This window comes from Vigna unguiculata, chromosome 5, assembly GCF_037176805.1.
Source record: "Vigna unguiculata cultivar grain cowpea cultivar isolate G323 ecotype 2 chromosome 5, ASM3717680v1, whole genome shotgun sequence".
NCBI classification, from domain to species: domain Eukaryota; kingdom Viridiplantae; phylum Streptophyta; class Magnoliopsida; order Fabales; family Fabaceae; genus Vigna; species Vigna unguiculata.
Window position 1 is genome coordinate 6434984 of NC_140796.1, and position 12281 is coordinate 6447264.

General features: G+C 33.2%; 3 protein-coding genes across 3 annotated transcripts; 1 reads left to right on the forward strand and 2 right to left on the reverse strand.

Moving 5' to 3' along the window:
- Positions 1-1468: 1468 nt before the first annotated feature.
- On the reverse strand, positions 1469-3428 carry LOC114183121 ((+)-neomenthol dehydrogenase-like). The gene is made up of 5 exons (XM_028070017.2): positions 3294-3428; positions 2581-2827; positions 2355-2396; positions 2087-2263; positions 1469-2000 (listed from the first exon to the last, which is right to left on the reverse strand). The coding sequence occupies exons 1-5, from the start codon at positions 3311-3313 to the stop codon at positions 1623-1625; spliced, it is 864 nt and encodes a 287-aa protein (XP_027925818.2). The 5' UTR covers positions 3314-3428; the 3' UTR covers positions 1469-1622.
- A 1286-nt stretch (positions 3429-4714) lies between these two features.
- On the forward strand, positions 4715-8281 carry LOC146886015 (uncharacterized). Its single transcript, XM_085672885.1, has 7 exons — positions 4715-4883; positions 4934-5859; positions 5934-6157; positions 6288-6437; positions 6616-6942; positions 7040-7175; positions 8270-8281. Exons 1-7 carry the CDS (start codon positions 4715-4717, stop codon positions 8279-8281), a joined length of 1944 nt encoding a protein of 647 aa, XP_085529011.1.
- Positions 8282-8914: 633 nt separating this feature from the next.
- Positions 8915-11701, reverse strand: LOC146886016 ((+)-neomenthol dehydrogenase-like). Its single transcript, XM_085673967.1, has 5 exons — positions 11563-11701; positions 11211-11457; positions 9982-10023; positions 9721-9894; positions 8915-9640 (listed from the first exon to the last, which is right to left on the reverse strand). The coding sequence occupies exons 1-5, from the start codon at positions 11580-11582 to the stop codon at positions 9263-9265; spliced, it is 861 nt and encodes a 286-aa protein (XP_085530093.1). The 5' UTR covers positions 11583-11701; the 3' UTR covers positions 8915-9262.
- Positions 11702-12281: the final 580 nt, after the last annotated feature.

The window sequence follows — 12281 nt, forward strand, 5'->3', positions numbered from 1 at the left end:
AACTCGAAACCCGTAACCCGAAATCCCCAACCCGAAACACCAAACCTCAAACCCAAAACCAACTCCAACCTCAAACTTGAAACCCGAAATGCGTAACTCGAAACCCGTAACCCTAAACCCCAAACCCGAAGTCCGAAATCCGAAACTCGAAACCTGAAACCCAAAACCCAAAACCCATAACACGAATCCCGAAACCCGAAACCGGAAACATGTAACTCGAAACACTAAATCGGAAACTCGTAACCTGAAATCCGTAACCCGAAACTCGAAACCCGAAACCTGAATCCCAAAACTCGAAATCGGAAACATGTAACTCGAAACCCTAATCCGGAAACCCGTAACCCGAAATCCGTAACCCGAAACCCGAAACTCGAAACCAGAAACTGGAAACCTGAAACATGAATCCTGAAATCGAAACCAGAAACATGTAACTCGAAACCCTAAACCAGAAACCCGTAACACGAAACACCAAACCTGAAACCCAAAATTCTAAACCAAAACCCAAAACTCGTAACCCAAAATCCGAAACTCCAAACTTCAAACTCAAAACCCAAAACGCTTAACTTGAAAAGGTGAAAAAATACGGTGATGGGTTTGAAAGGTTAGAAACTGAAAAAGAAAATACGGCTATGAACATTCATGGTCGACTTCTAATTTGAAATGTTTTCTAAATGTAACTCAAGTTGCATAATGTAAGTGAGAACAAGAATTTAGTGAAGGGGCATGTAAGTAATTATCAACTATCGAATGCACTTGGGAATCTTCTCCTTATGTTCTTTTCTTTACAACGACGCATATTCAACTGATAGCTCGCTAGTTTGGGATACGTGTTAGTATGTTGGTATATACTAACATAACATTTCAGTTTTTTTTTTTCTCTAATTTTGAATTGTACTACTTTAACTACTATAAGCGTTAGTTAAGTTATTATTTTTTCTTTAATAAAACATTATCAAAAATACAAAAAATGGGCGTAATTTGATTTTTCAAATTTTTTCGCTCAAAAATTCAAAACTTATAATTTTAGTTTATATAAAATAACTAGGAGAGTGCATTTATGGTTTCACTTATTTATTGTCAAATCAGTAATCTGTAAATAGGAGAGTGCTTTATCACTTTTGGATAACTTTTTTTCAAATAGTTATCAGACATTAATTAATTTGTCATTTGTATATAATCTTAAAAATGATATAACATTTATGCTTATTGAAAATCTATTATTTGTAGATTAAAGTTAGAACAAACCCTACACTACTGGTTATTAGGTTGTAGTTCGGCAGTAAACATGGAACAGTGGAAAGATTAACATGGCATAGTTATTTGATATTAGATTATCATGAATGTAAGTGAGTTAGGACCATTCTCCGTACCCAAATTCAATTAAGTCATTTCTTTTTCCATACATATTAGGCTTAACAGTTTATTTGTATTGATAATCAACTCAAAGATGACAAACATGAAAACAATGTGAGAAGTGCAAGTGATCCTCCACAATTCCACTCAACACATCATGCAAGAGTAAAACATGATAAAGAAAAAGAGTAGAACATATGAGCAAGAGGCACTTTGTGCCATTGCATTTCATTATTGCAGCTGCATGAATGCAAAGCTTTTGAAATCATTTAAAAGTTGGACAATTCTTGCCTAACATAGAAAAGGCCAGAAGGGGAACCATCAGGCAAAAGTGCCAATCTCACAACACTAGCAGCACCTTCATCAACTGATAAGATGCCAGAGTTTTTGTTGATGTCTGTTTTCACAAAACCAGGGCACAGACTGTTAATAATCATGTTTTGATGCTCCTTTGCTAGAATCCTTGTGTATGAATTCATGGCTGCTTTTGAGACCATATAGGCAGACAAGAAGGTTGGCCAGCCTTTAGTTTTTAAGGAATCTTCTTTGAAGTCTTTTATAAACTCTTTGAGCACCTCATCTATTTTCTCTTCTGTAAGATTTTCAGCATCATTAAGCACTCCTTTAGCCCATTCATTTGCTATGAGCTGAAACATCACCATAACAAAATTTTGCCAACGTTTAGAAGGGAAAGTAAACATCTTTCAAATGAATTGTTTTGGCATTCTTATACCTTTAACAATCCTCCTTGGGAGGAAACATTCACAATCCTAGGAGAGTTGGATAATTGCAGAAGGGGAAGAAATGCCTCAGTTACTTTCTTTGCACCATAGTAGTTTGTTGTTAGGCACTCTTCAACCATAGCATAAGTTTGAGTGAGTTCCTCCCAGCTAAATTTTGATCCCTCCTCCTGAATTCATGTTGAAGAAACTCAAAAAAACATTAACAGAGGCTCCACAGAGACAATAATCATATATATATACACACACACACATTCTCACCACTTCATCCAGATTGACTCCACTTATTCCTGCATTGTTCACCTGCACAAGAATTTGTTATTCTTAAATGGTTAAAAATTGATTTGTTCATAGTAAGCTAAAGAATAAAAAGTTCTTAAGTACATTCTACAAATGCAACATTCCATCATATTTCCAAATTGCAATTCATTAATTTGCTGCTTTTACTGATAACAGCAACAAGAAATGAGAAATTGGATCTTCTTACCAAAATATCAAGTTTTCCAAACTGTGTCTTAACATACTCTGCTAGAGAATCAATACTAGCAGAGTGAGTGACATCAAGCTGGTGAAAAGTCACCAAATCAGAGAGACCATAGTCTTTCAATTTCCCAATGGCTTCTTGGCCTCTGTTCTCATCTCTGGCTGTGAGCACCACCTTGACTCCATTTGAGGCCAACTGTTTAACTGTCTCAAACCCTATTCCTTTATTTGCTCCAGTAACAACAGCGTATCTTTCAGAAAAAACCACACACATATATAAGTACAATACTTTTTCTCTCCTGGTTTTGTAGATTGGTCTTTAATTCAAATTATAAAGTAAACAATCATGATAATTCTAGAAATTGAAAGAAGCTATTGCATTAGTTTCTGAAATGAAAAGAGTTTCAAACAAGTTCGTACACTTAGGTTTCCAAGTCACATTTTTAAACTTTTGAACTAATACCTCTGTAAATTTGTATTTTCAGGAAACCCTTTGACAGATGTTAGTTTCTATCAGTAAAAGATTCAAACTTCTTACCTATCCCTCCTTTTCATCAACTTTTACTGTCAAGTGAAGCTATTTTCAGGAACTTAGAGACTAATTTAACACTAACTTCAAATAAATTGGTGTTTATTCCAAGTTATAAGTGTGGTAAGTTGGAATAGTGTGGCCATGTCTAATGAAGAAAGCATGGCCTAAAGTGGTGCAATACTAACCTTAGTTTTGGCTCTGCCATAGAAATGCTGAAACTCAACGGATGTGTTAATAATGTTTGTGGTTTTCTCCAAAACCAAGTGCCAAATATAATGAAGTGTATGAGCTTGTTTTATAGCTGATGTTTTTTTTTTTTTTGCATAGCTTCATTGATTTGGACACGAACAATTTTTGTAGTGGTGGTGGAACATTGGCGCAAGTGGCGACGTGGGTGCATCAACAACGTACAATTTTTTTCATCATTATTCAGATATTTTTCAGATATATTATGATTTGTGTTGGAAACAAAATAAGATATATGAAAGTGAGTGGTTAATACACATGCATATATATGGATTGAAAATAACTAAAGCTTATATATTTAAGAATATTTCATCATTAAACATTATATTATAAATAATTAATATATCAACATTCAATTCATAGAATCGCTTTTCATATATCTCTTACAATTTTAAATTGTAACTGTAAAATTCTCTCACAATTTAATCATTGACAACAAAATAAAAATTCTCTTCAAAATTCCATTTCAAAATTAAAAAAATTGAACACATAAATATAAGAACTAAGAAAAAATGTTAAACCATCAATATAAAGATAAAAGATGACATTAATTTATTATTCATAATCAATAGAAGATAATAGACTTAATTTAAAAATTGTGACAACATGATAATTTTTATACCAATAAAAATTATTAAATTAAAATATCCATCACTAAATTATGTTTAGGCTTAAATACCTTTTTTGTCATCATTTTCGTAGTGTTTATTGCGGATGGTCCTTATTTTCACAGAATGTTTAGAATGGTCCTCATTTTCGCAATTCGTGTTTTATTTGATCTTTTTCTATAACGTCGTTTAAATCATTAACGGAACATTATACAGGTGGCACGATTTGTATTAGGGTGTGTTACATGTACTGTACAAGTGGCTAATTAACGTTAATTTTTCAATTTAGGGGAAATTTTGCAAATAGGGAAATTTCTTCATTTTCGTCTTTCTTGAGCTCAGATTTGCAGAGGAAGCAACTAATGCTTTTCATTTCATCATTGGATTGCAGTTGCACTCTTCATTTCAATTTTCCAATTAATCATCATCAACGAGGTAAATGAGTTTAGGGTTTTCTGGGTTGTGTTTGCTCGTGGGTTAGGGTTTTCGTAATTCTATTTTTGGGTTTGTTTGTCTTTCGATTGTTGTGATGTTCTGCATGGTTTCTAAATTACTTCCATGATTTTGTGTAGTTTGTGTCTGTAGGTGGGGTTCAGTGGGGTATTATTTTAGTTGGTTTGGTTGTTGGTTGTCGATGTTGGTGTAATGGTCCCCATTATTTTATTTGTAATTGATTGTAGCAGTGGTCCCCCATTGCGTTAAAGTAGGCTTAATAATACATCTTTTTTATCTGTTTAATTTACTTTAGGGCAATGAGTGATGATAGGTTCGATGTTATTGTCCACCACGGTGGTGAAGTAGAAGCCCATGAAGAGGCTGCTGAAGTAGAGATTGGGGATGCCAGTGGTCTGAATAGTGATGTTGAAGTGGGAGGTGAAATTGAAGTGGAAACTATGCATGAAAGTGATGATTCTAGCAGAGGTAAATTTGAAAATAGAGCACGTCATTATCTGATGATGAATGGCATTCAGAAGAATCACTTAGTGGGCCAGATAGCGAGAGTGAAACAGCTAGGGATGAAGAAAACAATGATGAAAGGACAGGATGTGGTCCATTCCAGACATTTGTAATGCCAAAAAGTATGGCGGATTACAAATGGGAAGTAGGAACTGTTTTTCTAGACAACAACCACTTCAAGGATGCCATTAGGGCTTCTATTCATGCAGGGAGAAATCTGAAATTCTTGAAAAATGATAATAAGCGAGTTAGGGTTGGTTGTTTGGGTGCACAAAATAAATGTCAATGGTCCGCATATTGTTCCTATGTTCGTAGCCGTAAGATTTGGCAATTAAGGAAACTATTTGATGTTCATTCTTGTAGCAGAGAGTTCAAGATTAATATCATTAAAGCAAAGTGGCTTAGTGAAACCTTGGACCAAACTCTAATAGAGAATCCAAATCTAAAGATAAATGATGTAAGACAAAGGACTTTAAGAAAATGGAATACACATGTGTCAATATCAACAGCTCGTAAAGCAAGGGCAATAGCTGCAGATATAGTAGATGGGTCATTTAAAGAGCAATATAAAAGAATCTACGACTATGCACATGAATTACTAAAATGTAATCCTGGATCAACTATAAAAATCAAAGTGGAAAATGATAATGATGAAGCAATTTTTCAGAGGTTTTACTCCTGTTTAAAAGCATGTAAAGATTCCTTTGTCTTCTGTAGACCCATCATAGGTTTGGATGGTTGTTTTTTAAAAGGAAAATACGGAGGTGAGTTGTTGAGTGTTGTGGGTAGAGATGCTAATGATCAGTTACTGCCCTTAGCGTATGCTGTTGTGGAAGTTGAAAATAAAGAAACTTGGACATGGTTCTTGGAATTGCTTATTGGTGATCTTGGAGGTATTGACGTGTGTGGGACAATGACCTTTATGTCTGACCAACAAAAAGTATGTTTAATATATGTTAAATTTATTAATTTTTGTTTAATGTTGTAAGTACTAATAATCTTATCATTGCACAGGGATTAGTGTCTGCCATTCAGGACCTATTACCGACTGTTGAGCATAGGTTTTGCATGAGACATTTGTATGCAAATTTCAGAAAAAGATTCTCTGGCCAAAAATTAAAGATACTCATGTGGAAGGCTGCTAGGAGCACACACCCAGCAGTTTGGGAAAGAGTGATGTTAACAATTAAAGAGTTAAATATTGATGCTTACAGATATCTTATTGTCATACCTCCAAGGTATCTCTACTGTACAAATACCTGATTTCTATACAAATACCTGATTTCTGTACAAATACCTGGATTTTGTACAAATACCTTATTTCTGTACAAATACCTGATATCAATACTGACATTATTATTTATGCAGGTTCTGGTCCAAGTCTAGATTTAGTGGTCGAGCCATATGCAACACAATTGTCAACAATATGAGTGAAGCTTTTAATAGTGTCATAGTGGATGCAAGAGGCAAACCCATAATCACCATGCTTGAGGAAATCAGAGTTTATTTAATGGAAAGGTGGGTCACCAAGAGAAAAAAAGTTACAACTTTTGAAGGAAACATTTGCCCCAAGGTCCTTGACAGACTACATAAAGAAAAGGAGTTAACCAAATATTGGATCCCAAGGTTAGATTTTTGTCTTTTTTTTAACACAATCAACTTATTTGTGTACTGATATGTGTAATGATATTTGCAGCTGGTCGGGAGAAAAGCTATTTGAAGTGAGGCACATATCCATGATTGGAGATAAGTACACGGTGGATGTGGATGCTCAACATTGCAGCTGTAGGAAATGGCTTCTGACTGCTATCCCTTGCTGCCATGCTATTGCAGCAATGAATTTCATCAATGTCAATGCTGAGGACTCCATACCAATCTGTTTCAGGAGATCCACCAATGAAGAAATATATCAATCCATCATCTTTCCAGTCAATGGTGAAGTCTTATGGGAAAGAACTCCCTACCCTGACGTCCATCCACCACATAAGAGGATCTTACCAGGAAGACCCAAGAAAAAAAGAAGGTTGGAAGAGTGGGAGTTGAGAAAGGATAACACACAAATCAGCAAAGGAGGTCATAGAAAAAAAATGTAGCATATGCCGTCAGATTGGACATAACAGGAACAATTGCCCAGATAAGCCTATGGATGAGCAGACTACAACACCTGCTGAGATTGCACCAGATGCCCAACCTGTTGAGAATGCACCAACTGCTGAGAATGTACCAACTGCTGAAATTGTTGAGAATGCACCAACTGTTGAAACTCAAATAACTCAACCACCAAGGAATGAAGTGGAGAGTCAAGCAACCCCACTACCAACACCAGAAGAACCATCTCAGCAGTTTATGATGAAATTACAGATTAGGAGGAGGCCATGATAGCAACTACAAACGTCTTAGTTATTTTTTAGAATTTCTGATGTAGAATTCATTATTGATGTACTGTATTTTGACTTTCCTTAAACTTCGTTCAGTTTCACTTTTGCCAAACATTGATGTAGTGCATTTTGATGAGGATGAATTAATGTTATGAATTTAACTTCTTCCACACTTATATCAATTTAATTTTTCCCAAACTTAAATCAATATCACTTACTTCAATCTCAAATTAAGATGTCATTTTGAACATGTTGAGACTAATATCAACATAATCAAACTAATTCATTTCTTCATTTAACAATAGTACAAAACAGATTGGACTTTAAAAGATTACACACAATAACAGTACGAATAATACAATAACAACACAAGTGAACCATATTATTAATTGCAGCCTCTTCTCGGCAACCTTCAATGACTTCTCCAAATCATTAATCTGTCTCATTTGTGTCATGATGATGACATCCTTTTCATCAATACCACCATTTGAAAAAGTTGCAGCCCACATTATTGGAATCACCACTCTGTAAATCAATAAACCAAAAATTAAAACCAATTTATTATTAACACAAAAATAAAAACAGATTGTACCCAAAATTTTCTACCAATATTCTTTGGAGTTCTTCCATCCTCAAAGCTGCCATCTCTCTGCAACTACAAATCAGGATTAATTTGTTTCTCGTTGAACCACCAATAGTGCACGAAGTGATACAACACGGTTGCCTCCAACGATTACAACCAGAGGTAAAGGAAGAAGATTGAAATCGTAACATACCTATATAATGGGATTGCAGGAAGAAGAAGATTGCAGCAGCACCAATGAGGACCATTCTAAACATTCGGTAAAAATGAGGACCATTTTAAACATTCTGTGAAAATGAGGATCATCCGCAACAAACACTACGAAAATGAGGACCAAAAAGGTATTTAAGCCATTATGTTTAATATGTTGATTCTTAATATGTATATAGGCTCCAATGTAAGTTTTACAAATTGTCATGGGCTTAAGCTATCATCTCTATTTGTCTTTTCATCCTCTTGCCCACTACTTAAATATTTTTGTTTTCTTTTTTCTTCTTCTGTGTAAAGGATGTAAAAATTAAAATTTATTATCATTATAAAAAAATTATTAAATAATAATCAAATTTAAAAAAAAATAGTCATTATATTAAATAAGTTAAACATCATTTTATAAATTAAAAATTATTGACATATAAATAATTTCTATTATTAATAAAAAAAATTATACTTAATTAATTTATAAATTAGAATCTAAACTAGTTTCTAACATTATTATCAAGGTTTTAATTGATTTTAGTTTCTTTTAAGTGATTTTCTATAACACAAATCAAAAGTTATGAACAACAAATAGTTAATCTATAGGTTCCTAAAAACATCAAGTGTTTCGAACATGTCAAACAAGAAATATTAGATGGAAACAAAATAGAAAAGAAAACATGAAGGAAACTAAATTGTAAAGTATTATACACAGAAAATATGTATTACTCAGCATTTTAAAAAGATTAACATAACTGTGTATATAGAACTAAGTCAATTCATAAAATAATTAAGAAAACATCTTCTAGGAATTCTTCATCTTAACACAGCTAAATATAAACTGGTTGACGATTTTCTGCTATCTTATTAAGTCAATTATAATTCAGAATCAAAACATCATAAGGACTTTTGATCATGCTAAGTGATCAATGTGAGAATCAAAGTCTAGAACTGGCATGTATTCTTCAGCAATTATGAATCTATCATGGAAAAGAAAGAAATTAATTATTGAACATAAAATATCCTCTTCTGGATTTCTCCTCTAGCTCTTACTAATAATCTCTTCCTTCTTTTATTCCTAATTCCTAACAGTGACACAGATATAAGGGTAAGAACAATATCATCAACAGGAACATTCTCTAGTGTTTGTTCTTGAATCTGCACCATCTATAAGCTTTTTTAATGATTCAAAAATTTGACATTTCTTGCCTACTATAGAAGAAGCCAGAAGGGGAACCATTGGGAAGCAATGCTAATCTCACAACACTAGCAGCACCTTGATCAACAGATAAGAAACCAGTGTTTCTGTTTATGTCTGTTTTTACAAAACCAGGACACACACAATTGATGCAGAAGTTTGGATACTTCTTTGCTAGAATCCTTGTGTATGAATTCATGGCTGCTTTTGAGACCATATAGGCAGATAAGAAGGTTGGCCAACCTTTGTTTCTGAATGAACCTTCTTCAAAGTCTTTCATAAACTCTTTCAGTACCTCATCTATTCTATCTTCTGTAAGATTTTCAGCATCATCAAACACCCCTTTTGCCATTTTGTTTGCAATCCCCTGAAACATCACCACATCACAGTTTTTCCAATGTTAAGAGTTTTGAGAACTGATAAAATCATGTTATGGCACTCTTGTACCTTTAACAACCCTGCTTGGGAAGAAACATTAACAATCCTAGGTGAGTTGGATAGTTTCAAAAGGGGAAGAAATGCCTCAGTTGTTTCCTTTGCACCATAGTAGTTTGTTCTTACACACTTTTCTGCCATTTCATAAGTTTGAGTAAGTTCCCTCCAGTTAATTGTTGATCCTTGCTGCATACATGTAGAAGAAACTCAGCTTCAATAAAGTTTTTACATATACCATAAATCTCTTACATTAACAAAAAAATGCACACTGACCATTTCATATGGATTGACACCACTGATTCCTGCATTGTTCACCTGTACAAGAATTTGGGATTTTTCAAGGGTTAAAATGATGCATTCATATAAAGTTAGAGGGATACAAAGAAGATGACTTATAATTTAGACATTCTTATAAGCATGAAGAAAAACTTTTTTAAGTACTTTTTTTGTGGTTTTGTGTGTAGTCATAAGAAGTTATGAATGTTGATAAACCATATTGAAATTACTAGGAACAGATATAGAATTGAGTACTTAGAATACACTTTTTATAGCTATAGGAAAAAAACCTTAGCTATCTTTACTAATGGATCGATAGTCCAAATTTTATTTCTTTTTATATGATTTAAAGGATCGAGGATAGAACAACCCTAGCACAATAAAAAAAATGCTCTTATTAGACATGCAAGGGTGTACTACTAGACAACAAACTATAGTAAAAAAAAAAAAACTTATAATATTTCAAGGTTTTAAAAGAGTATATTGCTTAGGAATTAGGATTAAAAATAATTTAAATACATATTTTTCTTTCTATCTTCCAAGACATCTTTTTCGAAAACAAAATTCTGATGAGAGTTTCAGATTTTAAGAGGATAATATCTTAAATGTAACCCTATCAATACTATCTCAAGGTACTTGAAGTGAGGTAAAAGGAAGAATCAACCTATATTGATCACTATAATTTTTCACATAATGCACAAAACTAAGTGGGTGCACTTGCACAATTTATGCATAAGGTTTTAGTTTCAATTTTCTCTTGTTTCTCTTTTCTGGAATGGATTTGCTAGTTCTAGCAATTTTTTCATACCCTTTGTGTTAACCTTGCATTATTTTGTGTTAATGGTAATATTTTACTTACTTTTTGATGGTTCAGACTATCAACTTTTTCATTTGATTTTCTATATATAGTTTTCTATTTGATCCTCGATTTACTAGAGCCAGGTATAAGAAAATGTTTTAGATAGACTGGACTGCAACTATTTTAAAAATGGGAGAAAAAAACTCAGACCAAAAGTCATGCTTAAGTCAAGTCACAAATTAAAAAATTTAACTTTGTATATGAAGAAGGAAAGAATAAGAAAAAAGTTATAAAACAGTTTAAGATTTTCATGTGTCTACATTAAGGACATAGAATGGTTCCTAATCATATAATAATTTCTAAAACATAAGAGATTGAAAATGAAGCATCCACTGTTATATGAATATTCAGCATGTCTTCTTCTTACCAAGATATCAAGTCTCCCAAACTGTGTCTTGACAAAGTCCACTAGTGAATAAATACTAGCAGAGTGAGTGACATCAAGCTGATGAAAAAGCACCAACTCAGAGAGACCACATTCTTTCAAAATCTCAATGGCTTCATAGCCTCTTCTCTCATCTCTGGCAGTGAGCACCACCTTCACTCCATTTGAGGCCAACTGGTTAACACTCTCTAACCCTATCCCTTTGTTTGCCCCAGTAACAACAGCATACCTGAAATCACAAACAACAACCACATCATAACATACAAAAACAACATGCAAAATGAATCGTTGAATGTCAACAATGTTGTTTCACTTGAGTAACCAGCCAACAAACCTAGGTTTTGGCTCTGTCATAGATGCTGAAACTTGATGAACTGCTTAAGGAGAGAGATGAATATGTATAAGAAAAAGGTAGAGGTGTAGCTTTCTCAAAACAAAAAGAAAGAAATGGCGGCTAGTCAAATGGGTTAGTTGTGTTGTTACTTGTTACTGCACTTGTTGTTGTTGTAGTTTATTCCACAGCATCATTGTTCTAGATATGAAAAAATTTGTTAGTGTTTGTTGCACAGTGTGGTGCATGATGAAATGAGAGTGGTCACAACATGTGAAGAAAGAGACAATGCAAAAATCCAAAGAATGCTTCACCTAATCAGGTATGGACATTCTCATGTGGTCCATATAAAGTAAAATATAAGTTTTCATGGTATAACTCTTAAGTTGATTTGTAAATTTAAATTGAATAGCCAAATTTGGGATTTAGGGTTAGGTATCCTAATCCAAACTAAAGTTTTTAAATTTTTTCTACCCATTTAGAACTTGAGTTTTTTTTTTACAACCTGGATTCCAACCATCTTTTTTAAGAAAAGTTGTCTTTTAAAAAATTATATAAACTATAATATTTTAAAATATTCTAAACAAATCAATGAATTAATTCATAGCTTAAATCAATTAAGAAAATAATGAATTGGTAAACTAATAACCAATAATTTAGTAAAATTATTTATTTATTAAGTAATAAAATAATAATTAAATGAATTGATGAAGTAACAATTT